We start from the raw sequence: 18,336 nt of genomic DNA, 5'->3' as shown, positions 1-18,336 counted from the left end.
AAATCTTCTGGTAATAATTTAGACCACTTATATTCTACTTATATTTTAATTTAAACGAAAACAACTTGAATCACTAGCTAGCTAGGGACGAAAATTTGAATCCTCTTTGTTAGAAAAAGTATATTGTATATATAAGGTCAGATCTCTTTAATTTTTTCATACTTTTTTTAATATTTTGAATCTCTTTTATGAAAATCTTGATTCTGTCACGGTTGCCGGAATGAATACACTTCATTTTATAAGATATAATATGCTTAAAGCACAACTATGATTTTTCTTCTTTATCAAAGTAATTAACATGACCACTTATAGTCTTATACAAAGTAAACTGACTTTAATTATGACCTTTTTTTTCTCCTTGAAAATTAAACTTTTTTTTAACTTCACCTTTTGACCAATTCATCATAGAAATTAGGAAGACAAGTAGTTATACAAACTTTAATCTAAATAATTATATACTTTATAATCAATTAAAGATTTTTTTATTCTGTTTCCCAATTTCCTGCCTAACAATGGTCAAAAGATGAAATTCCATTTGGAATTGTTAGGCTAGAGCACAAAAAGATCAAATCTTAGAGAAATATTTTTTAATATATATTATGATGACTATGCACTAAAATTTTAATACAAGATGACAAAATATCGTTAGGAAAATGCTCTTTAATTAATTGTTCTATTTATTATGCATGGACAGATGTAAAATATTTGTACGTGGATTGGTTTTATGACTAATTAATTTGCTGACTAATTCTTTCTCTCTTAAATTCTTGTAGGTTGTCTGGTCTTAAAGAGTCAATAGTTTGTTAAATAGCCTTTGAAAATGTTGCTTCATTTTCTTCATTTTCGTTATTATTATTATTTTTAAATGTTTTTCTTTAAAGTCGAGAGTCTATATGAAATAATTTCTTTACCTTCAAAAGTAAAGATAAAGCCTACACATACTTTATTTTCCTCATACTCCACTCGTAAAATTACATATTATATATGTTGTTGTATTTTATGCAAAAAGATAGATACATGCAGTGATGGAGCCATATATATTTGAGGATTGTTGACCGATATTCTTTATCAAAAAATTACATTGTAGCTAGATAAAACTATTTTCTCATGTATATATTTTACATATTGACACTCACTGACTTTTATGCGATTTTACTTTTTTTATATTTTGACACCCCTTAATTACTTGAAGTTCTGGCACCACCACATGATATACGTCATTGTCCATATATGCTCGATAAAACATATTTTCATCGACAGAAGCGGAAGGGATTCATCTGAATCTCGGAAAATCACATTTTATATCTATAGACTATAAGGTTAGAATTTTTCTTATTTATATATAGTAAATGATGAAACATTTTGGTAAAAATACTATTTGGCACTATGGATAATCGTTCATCTCAAATCAATAAAAACATATAATATGTGTTTATATGTAGAATTTTTTCACTTAATATATAGAGTAGTTAATTAAATATATTTTTATTTTATTAAATTATTTAATTATAATACTTTAATATAATTTGACGTAAATTAATAATTTTTTACCATATGGGATGTATTGCTAAGGTAGCTGGCGTAGTCATATGCACTATAAGACACATATTGTGGCTTTTTGCGCTATTCAAGGCTATGATTTAGTTAGATATAGTGCTTAAAAGTCTAGGTTAATTAAATTAATTTTTTTTTATTGTTATACTAACTAGACCAATTAAAGTAAAATCACCAAGTTTATAGTCTAGTAATATAAGCGAGAGTTTAATAAACAGTGACCCGGCTAGTCACCCGCCAACACATTAGATTAGTAGGGTGTTGCTACTCACTTTGGTTTTCATAAGAGGCAAAGTTAGAAGTTCAGATATGAATTCAATCGAATCTAATAACTTCTGTTCATCGTATATACACAACAAAATTTGTTAGCATCTGTAGTCATTGTTCCAAAATTCAAAATTCAACAACTTAATTCAAAATTCAACAATTTAAATTAATTAAGTCAGTGAATTTTGAATGTTGAATTGATTAAAAAATAATTAAATTATATGTGCTTGAGATTGAATAGCCGCAAATGCATCGACAAGTCAAAACTTACAAGTCCAATGAAACATTTCATGAGGACCTCACGTTTACTATAAATTCTGACCAGACTTATAATGCAAATTAAATTAGCTTATATAAAATCATTTTACTATATTAATTATGGGGTATACACATTTAATTTTCTAGAGAAAATGTATTTAAAAATTTATGATCAATCGATTATTAAAAATGTGTCATTCCAGCTTAAGATAAAAAGTCTCACATCGATAAAATACATGAGATATGTTGAGTATATAAGTAAAGTCTAGGCCTAAAACAGACAATATCACGTACTAGCTGGATATGATAAGAAAATACAGATGTAACATTCTTGTACATGAATTATAGTTTGGTGACTAATTCTTCTCTCTTTGAATTTTTGTCTGGTTTCTATGGTTCACTAAAGAGTAGACATTTTATTAAGTTTACCTTGAAAATAGATTACTTGTTTTTTCTTGAGTTTTTTATTTTTAAACATTACTACAGTATTTTTCATTTATTATTTGTAAGTTTGTGAAAATAGACAGATTCATGTCACTGTCTATATATGCAAACCTAGTGGCTAATTTGTTAATTAATGTGATCCAATATGATACAAGGCACATGGTTATGATTTAGCTATATATATAGTCCTTAATTATTAGGTGAAAATCATAATCTTTATAATCTAGTTTAAAAACATATCATATTCGGGGCGGAGCTAGTAGAAGGGATCCAGGTGGTTCATTCGAACACCCTTCTCCAAAAGATACAGTATTTATACATGACCTACAAATCAATTTTTATGTATAAATTGTAAATGTTGAAGTTCATTCGACTGCTTCATAGTTTGAAAGTCTTAATAAAAATTTTGACTCCACTACTGATCATATCGATCAACTCACGATGGTTAAATAAATATTGGTTAAGTGAGAGGAAGTATATATGCAAACACATGTTATATGCATCTATTGATTCGATGTAAATATATACCGTTAAAAGTTAGTAAATAATTCACATGATATTAAGTTGACATATACATCCAATCCATGAATTAATTTAATTTATAAATAATATCGTTATAGTAAAGGTCGCAATAAGTATTAAGTACCATATAAATTTCATTCCTTTTATAGACTAAACAAAACTTATGAAACATTTGATGAAGACCTCATATTATTTCTATTACAAAAATAAAATAAAGTCTTACCATCTCCCAACCAGAAATACTAAAAACACTACTTATAATGTTTTCAATTATTTGTATGGTAGTTTTTCAATTATTTGTATGGTAGTTATTAAATTCAGTACAACATATTATATAGTTGGTTTGCAAGTGACATTTAATATATGGTTCCAAATTACTGCAGCTTAGAAGACTTTTTGAGTTCAACATATAATGTGAACATTTGATGAAAATAGCATATTTTTAAGTTTTTGAATTGTGACCTCTACATTTATTTACTCCACCGTTTATTTTTACTTGTTCAATTTAAAATTTTAAGAGATAATTTATTACATAAAATTGTCATTCTATTCATTGTTTCTTGACGAGTGTGTCAAATCAATAATGGACGAGTAAAAATAGACGGAGGGAGTATTTAATTGCTTGAGATCTATCGAATTCATTAATTTTACATAGGGGTCATCTTCAAGTAGGTAATTAATTAATTAAACGTCGGTCTTAATTTTAATGTCTTATATATATCTTCTTCTCATTTACATAAGAAATACTTTTGCAATATATCTTTTTACATAAATATATAGTAAGATTACATACTTTCATATGATAGAGCTACTACAATCCGATCCTTTTTTTTTTTTTAATATAGAATCAGCTTATAATATAAACTTAGTGTATTGAATTATTTTTTATTTATGTTTCTTCCCTTAATTAAATGAGCATCTATGATATGATCCTAAACAAGTTGTGCATGGCTCTGATTTAATTTTATTGTATAACGTCATGACAAAATATGGATTAGCATCTACGGCTAACGTATATTATTGATGGGATATGCAAATTAAATTAGCTTATCTTAAAATCATTTTATCATAAATCTATGACATAATCATGACGTCAGTCTATTATCATCAATTTTGTACATTGAAATTTGAAACTATGCTAGAAGGAAATTTAATGTCTTTTTTGAAAAACAATTTAGAAATAATAATTACATGGTTTCATTATAAATAATTTGTTAAAAAAAGAGGATTTATTTCACTTTCAAAAATAGTCTTCAAAATTTAATTAGGTGAGAAGATAAAAGAGTGTCTGGTTGTGAAGACCCTTTTGACTTCCTCTTAATTATGAACAACATAATTATATACCTAATCTTAACCCCACTAATTGGAATCAATAAATTGATGTACTATTCATCCGTCTATTTTTACTTGACACGCTCTTACAAAGTATAAATAAAATGACAATTTTATTATATCACTATACCTTTAAAATATACAATATTTTTGGAAAATGCATTAGGAAATGATTATAGGTTATAATAAAGATAAATTAAGAACTAAATAATAAATTATTCCTTAATTTCTAAACTGAAGAAATAAAAAGGACATTATTTTTAATATAATAATGAGCAACTTTCACATATAACANACTATATCTTTAAAATATACAATATTTTGGAAAATGCATTAGGAAATGATTATAGGTTATAATAAAGATAAATTAAGAACTAAATAAAAAATTATTTCTTAATTTCTAAACTGAACAAATAAAAAGGACATTATTTTTAATAAGGAAAAGGGTCAAATATGCCCCTAAACTATTCGAAAAGGTCTAGATATACCCCTCGTTTAAAGTTTGGCTCACTCATGTCCTCGTCGTCCAACTTTTGATCTAGATATGCCCTTATGGCGTTAGGTGGCTTGCTGGAAATTTCCAACTCATTTTACATTTCTTTAAATGACAAATGGAATTGCCACGTGGCATTTATATTAAAAGGAAAAGGGGTCGCTTATGCCCCTAAACTATCCGACCCACTTTTAAAACACCTATTCGACCCATAAATCACCCCTATTTTAAATAACCTATCCGACCCGTTTTCAACAATTTTGTTTAATTTATTTATTTTTTTGGGTAAATCCCGAAAATGAGTAATTGATTAATAAAAAATAGGAAAAATATGAAAAAAATATAAAATTAACACAAAAAATTTACAAATAAATATAGTAACCTTAAATTCAACAATTTTAATAATTTTTTAAATTTTTTATTTTTTTCGATAAATCCCAAAAATGAGTAATTGATTAATAAAAAATATGAAAAGTATGAAAAAAATATAAAATTAACGCCAAAAATACACAAATAAATATAGTAACCTTAAATTCAACAATTTCAACAATTTTTTATAATTTTTATTTTTTTGGGCAAATCCCAAAAATGAGTAATTTATTAATAAAAAAAGGAAAAATATGAAAAAATATATAAAATTGGACGGCGAGGGCATGAGTGAGCCAACTAACACCATAAGGACATTTAAAGAAATGTAAAATGAGTTAGAAATTTCCAGCAAGCCAACTAACGCCATAAGGGCATATCTAGACCAAAAGTTGGACGGCGAGGGCATGAGTGAGCCAAACTTTAAACGGGGATATATCTAGACCTTTTCTAATAGTTTAGGGGCATATTTGACCCTTTTTCCTTTTTAATATAATAAACAAGTAAAAATGGATAGAGAAAGTACTAACAAATTTAATAGGGTCTCCTATAACACATCCAATATCTTGTTCTTATATAATAGTATTCGAGCAATCTTGCAATTTGCAAACACTTCAAATATGGTTAAAATCTGTATGTTTACATCTAACTAATGAATGCGTAACGTATTTGAACATAGGGTTGGAAAATTCTTACTAGAATCATGAAACTCACTTAATACAAGAACTATCAAATTGAAGACAACTAAACTGATATCATGTTGTAGCCCAGGTTCCTCTTTAACAATGTGATGGTTTTTATATTCTTCATCTTCTGCTCCCCTTCCTTAACAAGCTGATATTCTTGGCAGCTATCTTTGCGTGACCTTGAGCCAATTATCCTTGTTTAGACGTGTGGCAGGTAACGATCTATATTCTATACTGGCTTAGTTCTAAGCGCAGCGTTTAGGTCATCATTTATGTCTTCAATTCCAACAGAAATTTGAACTACATGCATCCTCAGTAAGATCTCTAGCCTCACGTACTGCAACAGGTATAGCCGCATGGGACATGAAACATAGCAGACTTATGAGTGACTTGACACTTCGGGACCAGAAATGAGATTGATCTTTAATATTGGATTAAGAGGATTAGAGTATACTCACCGAAACTGACTGAAATGTTGAAGTATTTGGTGACCTCAACTACATGAACTCAATTCTGATCCTGAAAACACCAGCATGGAATGTCAAATGCCAATGGAAATTAAAGGAATACTAAAAGTAGGTTTAACATACCTTCGAATAGTGAAAATATCTGTCAGGATGGCCGGGAAAACCAGCACAGTTAACCATCTTCACTCAAGGAGCAATTTTTTGTGCATTTTCTTGCCATCTTGTGGAAACACACAATGTCCATTTATTATACAACTTTGAATATTATGATTTGTCAGACAAGCACTCACCAGTAAAAAGTATAAATGTGAGGAAACAACAACTCCGAATTCAAGCTTTCGATCAAGCAAAAAGAAAAAGGTGGCAAGAAAATTCTTAAATAGGGAGCAAATATATTATAAAAAGTCATTGGATACACGGACTTTAAGAAATTAATACAGGACGAATGGAGCTCTAAGCTCGTTTGGTGTGAGAGATTAAAAATAATAGTGATGGGATAAGGAAATAGTGATTGGATAAAAAAAAATTATGTTGTTTGGTTAACATGTTTGGGATAACTTATCCCACCATTTATATCATAGTGATAGGATAAGTTATCTCATATACATGGTGGGATAAGTTATCCAGGATAGCTAACCCCAGGTTTAACCTGGGATAACTTGTTTCCAACCAAACGACCCCTACAAGTATTAAAGAAAGTCATATATTTATTTATTTTTGAAACAGAAGGAAGTCATATTTATAAAGGTACTTGTTTGTCCTCGCCCACAGTTGAAGATTTCTGTGTTGAATTTCTTAATTCAAACCCATCTTGTGATTCATCACCACAAGATGAGTAGGATTTCCAACTCGTCTTACTGGAAGCTCCAAGACAAGTAGGATTTCCAACTCGTCTTGTTATTCATTGTCACACACAGACGACCAATTATGTACCTGGAAGGAGGTTTCCAGGTCTAGCATGATTACCAAACCTTTGAAAGATAATCAATTCAAAGAACCTACAGAATGAATACAATTATCACACCTTCTGGAAGGAGATTGTGGGCACCACCAGACAATTCCTTCCGACTAACCAAAACCATGACATTGGGTAATGGCTTAGTCAATTGCTCTGAGAGAGGATTAACTTATGTCAACCAACCTCTTGAGAGCTAGACGTTGTTCATGGTGCAACCAAAAAGAATCGACAATCAAGTCACTCTCACAGCTACGGTAAACAAAATGGATCTAGCAAGTAATAACAACACCGAAGACTAAAATGCAAGCAAAATTTAATACCTATTGCTTTTCTACACACGACACCATCATTATAATCCTTCTTAAACAAAGCCAGCAATCAAATGGGGCTAAGCCTGCACTTTCTGCATTCTGAAGTTAGTACACGTTCTTTGCCAAGCTGATTTTTACAAGTCAATATATATAATTTGAATATCAGGTCAAGTAAGTGAGCTAATCTTAAACTTCACATTCAGTAAAAGGGGCAGGCACCGTCTTTAGAAAAAGTAAGTTATGCCTGCATAAGGGGAACTTATCATATGCAGCTTCAGCCTAGTAAAAGGACTGCAATTTAGACTTTCACAACCCCCAGGTTACAAATGTCAAATGTGTGACGTCCCAACTTCAGACAGGCAATACATTAACTCGATACCACAATATATAAACAGATCCGTTGACAAAATGTGAATTTACTTGCTTGTATATGTTGGGTTAAAATTCCTGAGAATCTTCAGGTGATTGAATCTATTCAGAGAAATGACCTAACAAGAAGATTACATAATTTGCCACCTTTAAAAAGATATAGAATATGTTTTAGAATAACATTAGCACGTACTCTATCTGTTTCTAAGTAAATATGAACTTTGCACTCCAAACTACTATTGTTTAGATATTTCTATAGTTCCATTGAGGTAATAATTTCCCGATAGACCAGTTATGCAACAGATATTTAGTATTTGAGACTTCAGGTAATTGAATCTACTAAAGGAGCTTATTTTTTTGACACTTTAAAGGAGCTTATTACTAAGAGGTGGTTTTTCTTTTTTCGTTCAATCAGGGTAATCTGATAGCTTTGGCCATGAAAGCAACTCAAGGGCACCAAGGATGATGAGAAATCATGCGATAAGCGTAAATTAATCCATGAAACCAAATAAAGAGGAAAAACCCTTTCCCTTGTGACAATAAGTACACCCTCCATCAGATCACTATGGGCAGATATAAACTTAGCTGCTGAATGCATCACAATATCTGAAAATAACAGACCATTTAAGGTAACCAGCACGGCAGCACCTTGAGAATTTTACCAGAACTAAAAGTATCTGCAGACCTGCTCCAATGTCCAAACGATGGGATGGTATATGGGACATAATACTGTTATCTACCAGTACAAGAGACCCATGTGAGCGAGTTAACTCAGCAATTTTCTGAAAAAGATCAGAGAGCAGAAAAGCATATAAGAAAAGGAAGTAATTATCTATTGAAATTTAATAACAACATACCGAGTGAAATTCCATGAGTAGGATCTGGGGAGGGTTGAGTGTACCCAGACCTTACCCCTACCTCGTGGAGGTAGAGACGAAACGAAAATGAATGGAGATGCGGGGGATTGAACCCCGTGCCTCTCGCATGCAAAGCGAGCGCTCTACCATTTGAGCTACATCCCCTGTTATCTATTGAAAATTAATAGACTTCAACATATCAGCAGCCACGAAAACACAAACAATATTTTCAAATCCAAGAGAAATGACACTTGCTGCCAAATGAGCAATAACGAGTAGTCTCCCACATATACATATTCTTGTCTCCCAATTTGTACTCCAACATAATTATTACCAAATCCACTGAAGAACAACACATATGCTGTAGAAAGGAACAAAATAGCAAAATTTCCATTAGATTTATCAAGCAGTGTCATTTCCTAAGTAAATAGCAAAGTGTTACAACCCTTGCTAAATGTTCCATCTCAATCACATAACATACAACTATATGCACATAGTTTGGTACTTGTATTATAAGAATCGTTAAAGAAATTGAACATAATCTAAAGCAGAAGACTAGATGCACAAAGTATTTATTAAAAATAGAAAATCAATGAAAAAACAAAAATAGAAAAGAAAAGGGAGAAAAAGAAAAACAAGCCTAGGGCTCGGGGTATGTAGGCCGGTAACAATTGAAACTGACGAGAGGTAAGGTTGAGAGCTAAGACAGAAAGAGACCATTAATGATAAAGAAAAATCAAAACTAATGGAGAAGAGATTAAGATAGAGATAGGGAGAGATGATTCGAATTACCTGGTGAAAAAAGCCGGTGACAGAGAAGGCATTGCCAATGATTGGATATTAATCATCTTGAGAACTCCTCTTTTTGATGCCATACCAGAAGAGTCTTCCTCTTCTCCAAAATTCATAGAATCTCTGTGAGAAGGTTTTTCGTACCACTTGTTGATCAAACATCAGGCGTCATGTTGTTTCCACCATTTAAGCTTCCATGGGCTTTCTTCGCCAATGCTGATGAGTCATCCACCGCATCAAACAAGCTTACTTGTCTTTCCTTTTCCATATCATTCCTATCCAGAATATCTAAAATCCACCACAAATCCGAAATCCCCAATGAAACCATTGCAGGTACACTGAAAAATCGGAAAACAGGCGATAGGATTTCAGGTTTACAAGGAGAGAAATGAAGAGAGGGAGGGAAGGTAAAATTAGGAAAAATTCACTTTCAATAATTTGCATTCAGTATCAACTTTTTGTGGCTATTCTCTTCAATAACCAGTGAAAAGGTCTTTATTCCCAGCTAATCTCCAAATGCCGCTAATAGTTGAACAAAAGGAAAGTTACCGATATTCAATTAATTGCCACTAAAGGGCGTTTCTTCTGGTAGTGATAACAGATGGTATCGTGGTATCCTGTTTTGGAAATGGATAACCACTTTTTTTATCTCCGAGTTTGCAGTAGGCCAAGTTATAATTACCACCATAGATGGCAACAACCATAGAGTTAACTTTGCTTGAAGATAGGACAACTTTGAATAAAAGACGAGCGTTGACCAGATCCGATAAAGTCACATCATGGGATTCAAGCGCATTTTCAGTTTCAAGCTTCTTTGCACAATATTTCTCACATCAGGGAACTTATACCTCGGTGGAAGGGTGATTTGACCACTAGTGATTGGGTTAAACAGATTGTAGGTGTCTTTAATAGAAAGTAGAAACTAACCCTCCGTAGGACGAACCGCGAAACTCCTTACCAAGGACCTTTGGGACCTCAAGGTAGTGAACTACTCTTTTTTCAGTATGCTAATAAGATGCTTCTCAAGTTTTTGCGTTTGTATTATTGTCACGAGGCAGCAACAACCATGGCTGAACTCCCTTAATACTCGAAATAGTAGGTAACACTGACCTCCATGAATTACAAACACATGTGAACTGGACTGGATCAGTGTATGTAGCAAGAAAATGAGCTATTAACCTCAACAAATCCTGTGGAAGCTCCGACCAACCAGCCATTTATACCTGATACATAAATAGGGAATGTGATATGTAATATTAGAGCAAAACAATAACCATACAACTTTCACAGTATCACACAGACTTAGTAAAATAGCCAAAAGAGATAAATCACTAAGTACACATGTTGTTTGTTACAAATCAAGAACTAATGTATCAATCTTAATCTTGTTTTAGAACATCAAGATATAGCTTTAGAGAAGTAGTTAATTCTAAGAAAATATTGCTACATGTAGTAAATGTTCCTTTTACACCACCAATTATTCACCAAACTAACAAGGTTGATTCTAGCTCATTGAAGTGCAACACCAAATCATAGAAGTAAACATAAACAATGGAGGAAATAGGAATTCATACAAGAAGATTATACATAAAGTGACAATTTCTACTAATGTCTTGACTATATAAGGAAATAATGCATTTCTTAAAATATAAATTGTAACTTTGTGAAACGTATAGGAATTTATTAGCTTATAAGAAATTTTTTGTTGAACACTTGAAATTAATTTTAGGTTGAAATAAAAAGGTGATGATATGAAAAGAAGATTTAATAAATTACTATGTCACTACACAGTAATTTGTACATATATCTATCTCCCTTGTTGGTTCAGATTTTTCCACCATACGTTTGTTCTCTTTTTTGCAGTTTGTGATAGTTTTATATTCCATTTTAAACTTAATATTTCTAAATCAACTAATTTTGTATCAATCGAAAGAATTATTTGAATGAATTAATCCTTAAAATAAATATATAGCTCTGCATATAAAAAGTTCAAAGAGTAAATTTAGAAAAAAAATCATAAATTTTATTTAGATTTTTTATAATATCTTATTAAGCTTTGGCTTTAGGACATTAATTTTATTGAGCCACCCCTGCTGCAATACGGGGATTAGTTAGGTAGTTACCTATAGATTAGTTACTGCATCTTCTACCGTGCATAAATAATACATAAATTTCCTCATAACTTCTTCATGTAATAGTTATGAAGGATTGCAACAAGTAACTAAACACCGTACTCGGTGTGCTAAATTTTGTACATACAAATAAAATGCTCCCAAACATTGTGCTAATTATGCTTGTTTAAATACATGAATAATTTCACTTTCTAACCAACATCCAAATGACCCCTTAGTTTGTGATTTTCTGATGGCACAAGATCAACCCAGTAAATGATCATTTTGGTGAGAATTGTGATTGACAATAAAAATATGTTAGCTATAGAGAGTCCATATATCTTTATTTACCACTCACATATTTTATGTCCGAAAAGCGACACAACAAGAAGTTGAACAACTGCAGGTATTAATGTATTGGTCGTAGTAGTATCTTCATATATTTCCACTAGGAAAAATTCATTAGTTTCTTCTACCTTTTCCTTACCCCTTTATATTCATCGCATGAAGAATGTTTTTAGGTATGACTTGTTTGTGAAGCACACGCTTATCCTAATTCATTTGGTAAGACAACAAAAATTATGTCTCAGTCTCAAATAAATTTGCATATTGCTACCCATTTTTGCCCCCTTCATTTTCTCTACAATGCCCGTAGCGATACAAGTTACTACTACAAGACCCTCTCTCAAAGCTAGAACAGGGTATACCTTGTAATTGTAAAGAGGAAATAAGAAAAACAAAAAATTTTGATAACCCAAAGGAGTTCTGTGAGCTTTAATAGTAACATGATTGCATTGTCTCACAATAGTTAACAAAATACGATAAACTAAAGTTAGATAGTAGTTGATCAACAGTAACAATTTCACCTTGTACATAGCAGTTATAATACGACAAGTTTTAGCAATAAGCAGCAAAACTTACACTAGATGTGTAGCTGCAAATTATAATACATTCTTGAACATCCAAAATAACTTAAGTCATACACCTGCGCTTCTGGGCAAGATTCGCAAATTTTATGAGCATCAGTAGATGTAACTGGATTTGATGGATCAGTGGATGCCTGTCAAGGAAATGTGGCGGTAAATAAATGGGCGAAAGCTATCTCCAGAATAAATGGGACATACCGGTTAAAGAGTAATAGTAAGGGATGAGGGATAAAGAGGATATCGTTCATCCAATATTTATTTAGATACCAGTTAAACAGTAATTAGTGCAACAATGAGAAGATTGATTCTACTTTTGCATTTCCTTCATCCAATAATCATTTAAATAGTGGTCATCTTCCTCATATCCTATTATGAAGGGTGTTTTTTTGAACTTTAAAGTGTCAGTTTCCATGGATTTACTCAAATTACAGATCAGAAATTCCAGCCTAAACTTCTCATGTTCATAGGGAGTTAAACATGCAAAATTGTTGACAAGACACATGCAAACAGCCAAAAACTTTACATAATAAATAGATTACCAAATAGTGGAGTGAAATATTCACGTACTTGTTCTAAACTCAGCAAATATGATAAACAAGATTATAGTAAGTACGTTTACATAAATATTTGCTAGCCTGCTACTATCTAATTACTGTGACTTAACCAGTCCGATAAGGTAGGACAGGTTAACATAACAGAGAAATTACAAGAAAACAAAATAATGATACAACACAAGTATGAATATCATAACTTCAAACAAAAGTTAGCTGGCAATAATAGAGCGGTTTCTTATCAACACATCATTTACTGTAAGCACTAAACAGAAAATACAGAAAAGGACCCAACAATCTCATCTCAGGTCACACAACATTAAGGGTCCAGAACAACAGTAAACAATCTACTACTTCACCAAAAAAAAAAATCTACTTCTTGCATTTATTTGTTTCTCCATCAGTATATTCGTCATCGTCTCTTCCTAATCTTAACGTCATCATAAAAATGTTAATTCACCTAAGAGGTTTCCAAGTATTTCAAGATTCCAATGAGACATCAGAAAGTTCCTGATTATCTTCAAAAAAGAAAATTAATCTACTTATCTATAAAACACCAAGGAAAATTATATTTCTTTATGAATCCTTCAGCCATCTGTTCCTTCTGATTATTATTATTCACTATTATCCCCCATGAAGCTTTTAGCCAGACCAAAATTATGGTATAAAATTTGGATTTTATTATACATATTGCCAGCAAGTTCAAGTTTCTTTCAGAATGATATTAGAGAAAAAAAATTGTAATGGAGGAGGAATGTTGTACAGATATTATATAGGATCAAATGAAAGTATCTCAGGTTGGCTAATCTTTTTGGATGAGAAAGACCGGCTAGAGTTGGCAGAATTCAACGTCGTCTACAAAGATTTCAGTAGTTTGGTTTCTGGCGATTTCAATTTCAGTTCCAGCAGTTCTTTGGGTAATGAAGGATTAGGTAGAGGGACATTGGCAAGAACATGTTCAGCTACTACAACCCCCTCCTTCAGTTTCTATCATGTTTAATGCTATTTTTGGACCGATTTTCGTTATTCAACTTGCATAAATGTTTAAGAGAAACAATGAGAAAAGAGAGCAATAGTGCTCCAAAGAAAGAGTACAAGCAGAAAATGTTAGAAAACAACACCATTGTCTCTGCTAGTGAGTCCAGATGAGAGTATTCAATAACATCTCCCGCAATACCATCATCGACTTTTTAAGTCCTCTTTGGCCAAAAAAAGTGAGATTCAAAAAAGTAATTTAAACTCTAGCCGAATCGATCGAGAAAGGAAGAAATGGAAGTGCTTACAAGATGAAAATTGATGTAACATCGGTCACTAGGAATAAGGGTTCGCACTTTTAAATGATGACTTCAAGAAGATGATACATCAAAATGAAGAATCTCAAAAATTGCCTTGTAGCTTCTATTGTTTCAGGTAAGAGAGGCTAACGACAATACTAGTAAATGCAGAATGACAGTCTGTTCAAGCATCTCTGACATATATTTATTCTTCCTGTGTGAAACTCATTTTAAAATTGGTGTAGAATCCAATCAACTTCCAGGGTAAAACAAGAAGATATAGAATAACAAAAAGAGTAAATATAAAAATATGACTCACTCATCATGGATTTGGTGTGACCCAGATTGGAGGACAAACACGACTGACAGAAATACCATCATAAAGCGGCTCGATACTTCCATCTGCTAAGTTGAACACCCCCATGTCCAAACCGCATCCTTTTTTAAAGAAGAGGTATGCACCAATCCAGTTATCTGTAAAATAAATACAGTTGGGCTTGATTCCTGGAAATTGAGACGCTTGGATTGAAAGAGAAGCATTAGCACCCAAGAAAAAAGCTTGGTCTCCTAAATCCATGATTGGTATAGCCTTGCAGCTAGATAAATCGATTCGGAAAACTAGGAATTTTCTTGTCCTGTGCGTGCAAATCTTCTCCTCCTCATCATCTATACCTGGGATGTGCGTCGGTGGAATACTCTCACGATCCCCTTTGACATACCGTGTATCAACAATCTGTTGCGCAACTACAAATAATGATCCTAGTGATTCTAGGATGTAATTCTTACCGTCAGTCCATGGTGCAAGATGTGCTACACTATAAACTTTAGTGAGTTGAGTGCCAACAACATCACAAACTAGGACACAACGGCCAAAAGTGACAGCATAAAAGTGACCACTGAAATATACCACATCACTAATATGTCCAATGTGGGTGGGGATCCAAATCCTGGTCCACAACAAATCTCCTGGTCTCCATAAACTGATGCGCTCGAATCTTCCCTCAATGACCATGAGAGCATAGTCCGACGTATGAGAAGGATTAGCTGACAGAACTGCTTTACGGATATAGGTCCACAGATCGTGAGTGTAGTTGTGTTCATAAGAATCAGTTGTGTTTTGATGTGGCAATTCAATTCTAACACCAGAGAAGGGTTGTAACAAACTAATCTCACCCTCATCCTTTCCAACTGTAACAAGCCATCCCTTTGACTCCACACATCTCTTCTCACTCGCTCCCGGGATCCTCTTTTTCAAAATCATCCCATTGTACAGACTGAAGAATTTTCTATATGTTCTATCATCCTCTTCCTCAGCTAACATTAGCCAGGGAGCCCTAGGCAAATTACTACTAAAATTATCCCTAGTGGCTACAGTGTACCACGATGTGCAAACAGTTCGAAAATTAAGGTAGTCCTCGATCAGATTTATACGTTTAGCAATTAAAACCAACAATTCAGGTTGAAGTTCCGACCAATCAACCATTGTTCTCATTTTCAATCCCTATCTAACAAAAGTATTTAACAAAATTGGGCAAATGATCCGAAAATACCTAATTTATGCGAATCAAACTCCCGATGAACATTGATATGATGGAGAATGAAGAAGCACACCGAAAATTCTTCGATCTACCAATTTTTTCAGCGGTGACGGCGATGAAATGGGCGGAGCTCTCCACGAACACTGATAAGAAGCACCACTGTGAAAGATGTGTTTGGCTCAAACAATTTTTTAGACTTTGTTTTTAGTTAGACTAAATTGTTTATGAAATGATCAAAATGGTCCTCTACTTATGAAAATGATAAACAAATGGTCCTATATTTAACATAAATGACTATAACTATTAACTTGGACCTTATTAATAATTTGTACCTATAAAATTCATGTTTTTACCATTCGTAATAAATATTGAAGGTATTGGATCAAATAAAAAAAAAGGGTTAGACGATGGTATTGATGAATACAATTTGGGGTATATATAATGATATAACCAACAAAAACAATATGGAAGATTGTACTTATTCGTTTAATTTATTTGTTATATTGTATCAAATAGTTTTTATTTGTATCACTTGTATTCATTCGCTTTAATGATTGTATCAATGCATACAATCTACAATCTTGATAGATATAATCACGATCATTTGTATGATAATTTTATTTGATATAACTAAATATATTAAAATGAGAGTATATATAATGATACAAATAAAAGAAATATTATATAATCAATATAAAAATATAGTGACTGTCAAAAAATCATGTATTACAAAAGTACAATCAAAACATAACAAAGATCTGGGAAATGTGAGGTATAAAATCAAGGCAAAATACATAGATTTGCCGAAAAAACTCTTCTTTCAAAAAATACAAACATGTAAAAAAAAATCCAAGAGATGAGCGAGATGGGAGAGAAGGTAACATATAATCTAGACCTAACATTACCTGTGTTGTGGGATTGGTAAGTCAATATATGCATGCTCCTTGTCAAGCACAGCTACATGTAGTATATAAGATCTTGAGGTACCTCAAAGATTATCTTGGCGAAGGTATGATCTATACTAATTATGGCCATGTTGATTGGGATGGGTCAGAAGGAGGACAAGAGATCAACTTCAGAATGAGCAAAGATCATTGAGAAATCATCTTGTCAAAGATTAAAGAGTTCGATACCTGATCGAAGCAAAGTTCGTATTCTTCTTAAACGTCTTATTCTTAGCATGACAGATATTGAATAAAAGGACGAACAATGGGGGTACTGATTTGAGGGAAGCATAAAGGAAGACACCGAAATGTCATATTAAAAGAGATGATAGAACTGCTTGATGTTGTATACTAAATGCAACAAGCCCAATCCACATCATTATGCTCAATAAGAAGAATGAGGGAAGCTAAAATCCGAAATAGGAAGTTATAAATTGTAATTTTTTAAAAGTGTAGTCATAAATTATTAATACAATGTATATGTTAGTCATAGTAGGTAGAATTAATCAACTCAGTCATTTATATGTACTGCGTAATTGACCGTTCTCATCCTCAATGTATGGAAATAAATATTAATTTCTTTTTAATAAGTCCGTCAAGTAAAAAATTAACAAATAAATCAAAATGGAGGGAGTAAATCTTTTTGTTTATTGATTTTGATTAAAAATATTTATACATATTAATTAAATTTTTTAATACAAAACGTTTGAGTGAAAGCCACCAAATCATTAGGATGAGTTTGACCATAATTTTTGGCAATTTATTTTTCGAAGAAGTTTACCATGCGTTTTTTGGCTATAGATTTTTAAAAAAATATTTGAATTAATATGATAACGAACATAATTAATATGAATTTGAAAAAATAGGAAGAAAACAAAAGGAAAATATACAAAAAAAAAAAAAAAAACTACTATAATTTGTAATTGGAAACTTTGAGAGTAAGTACACAAAAATTGTATATAATGTATATACCGTATAAATTTTGAACAAGAAATTAGGGATGAAATTTAGTCCCAAACTGGGTGTTTTTATAAAATATAAAATCTTGTGATAATTTTTAAATTTTAAAAATTCCCATATAAGTACTAGAATTTGGCTCGAATTCAAAATTTTTGTTTTTAGAACTTGAGAACTTCAGTTTTTCCGGATACATTACTTGACGCTGCACTCGAAGAAATCTGCTCCCATGGCGATTCCGGTCTTCATCTCTCGAAGCTATGGCCGAAGTTACCGTTGATGGATCTAAGGAGGTGTTCTTTATGTAAAATGTTAATTTTTTTATATTTGATCAGTTAAAATCTTTGCAATATATTTTC

At 31.9% G+C, this 18,336-nt stretch overlaps 1 protein-coding gene, 1 long non-coding RNA gene and 1 other non-coding gene across 4 annotated transcripts; all 3 read right to left on the bottom strand.

Moving 5' to 3' along the window:
* Nucleotides 1-5,900: 5,900 nt before the first annotated feature.
* On the bottom strand, nucleotides 5,901-10,892 carry LOC125841892 (uncharacterized). 2 transcript variants are annotated; one of them, XR_007443838.1, is made up of 5 exons: nucleotides 9,677-10,436; nucleotides 7,668-8,809; nucleotides 6,513-6,609; nucleotides 6,381-6,441; nucleotides 5,901-6,259 (listed from the first exon to the last, which is right to left on the bottom strand). It is a non-coding gene; the product is annotated as an uncharacterized LOC125841892 (long non-coding RNA). The 2 variants fall into 2 exon arrangements; XR_007443837.1 differs by lacking the exons at nucleotides 5,901-6,259; nucleotides 6,381-6,441; nucleotides 6,513-6,609; nucleotides 7,668-8,809 and adding exons at nucleotides 8,920-9,245; nucleotides 10,604-10,892 and having other exon boundaries at nucleotides 9,677-10,014.
* TRNAA-UGC (transfer RNA alanine (anticodon UGC)) lies at nucleotides 8,977-9,049 on the bottom strand. The gene has a single exon. It is a non-coding gene; the product is annotated as a tRNA-Ala (tRNA).
* A 1,740-nt stretch (nucleotides 10,893-12,632) lies between the features above and the next one.
* On the bottom strand, nucleotides 12,633-16,257 carry LOC125841958 (F-box protein SKIP23-like). The gene is made up of 2 exons (XM_049521147.1): nucleotides 14,858-16,257; nucleotides 12,633-12,847 (listed from the first exon to the last, which is right to left on the bottom strand). Exon 1 carries the CDS (start codon nucleotides 16,028-16,030, stop codon nucleotides 14,861-14,863), a length of 1,170 nt encoding a protein of 389 aa, XP_049377104.1. The 5' UTR covers nucleotides 16,031-16,257; the 3' UTR covers nucleotides 12,633-12,847; nucleotides 14,858-14,860.
* Nucleotides 16,258-18,336: the final 2,079 nt, after the last annotated feature.

The sequence above is a fragment of the Solanum stenotomum genome, chromosome 10 (assembly GCF_019186545.1).
Source record: "Solanum stenotomum isolate F172 chromosome 10, ASM1918654v1, whole genome shotgun sequence".
Classification (NCBI taxonomy): Eukaryota; Viridiplantae; Streptophyta; class Magnoliopsida; order Solanales; family Solanaceae; genus Solanum; species Solanum stenotomum.
Note: the sequence above shows the minus strand (reverse complement) of the source record. Positions and strands in the feature narration are given on the sequence as shown.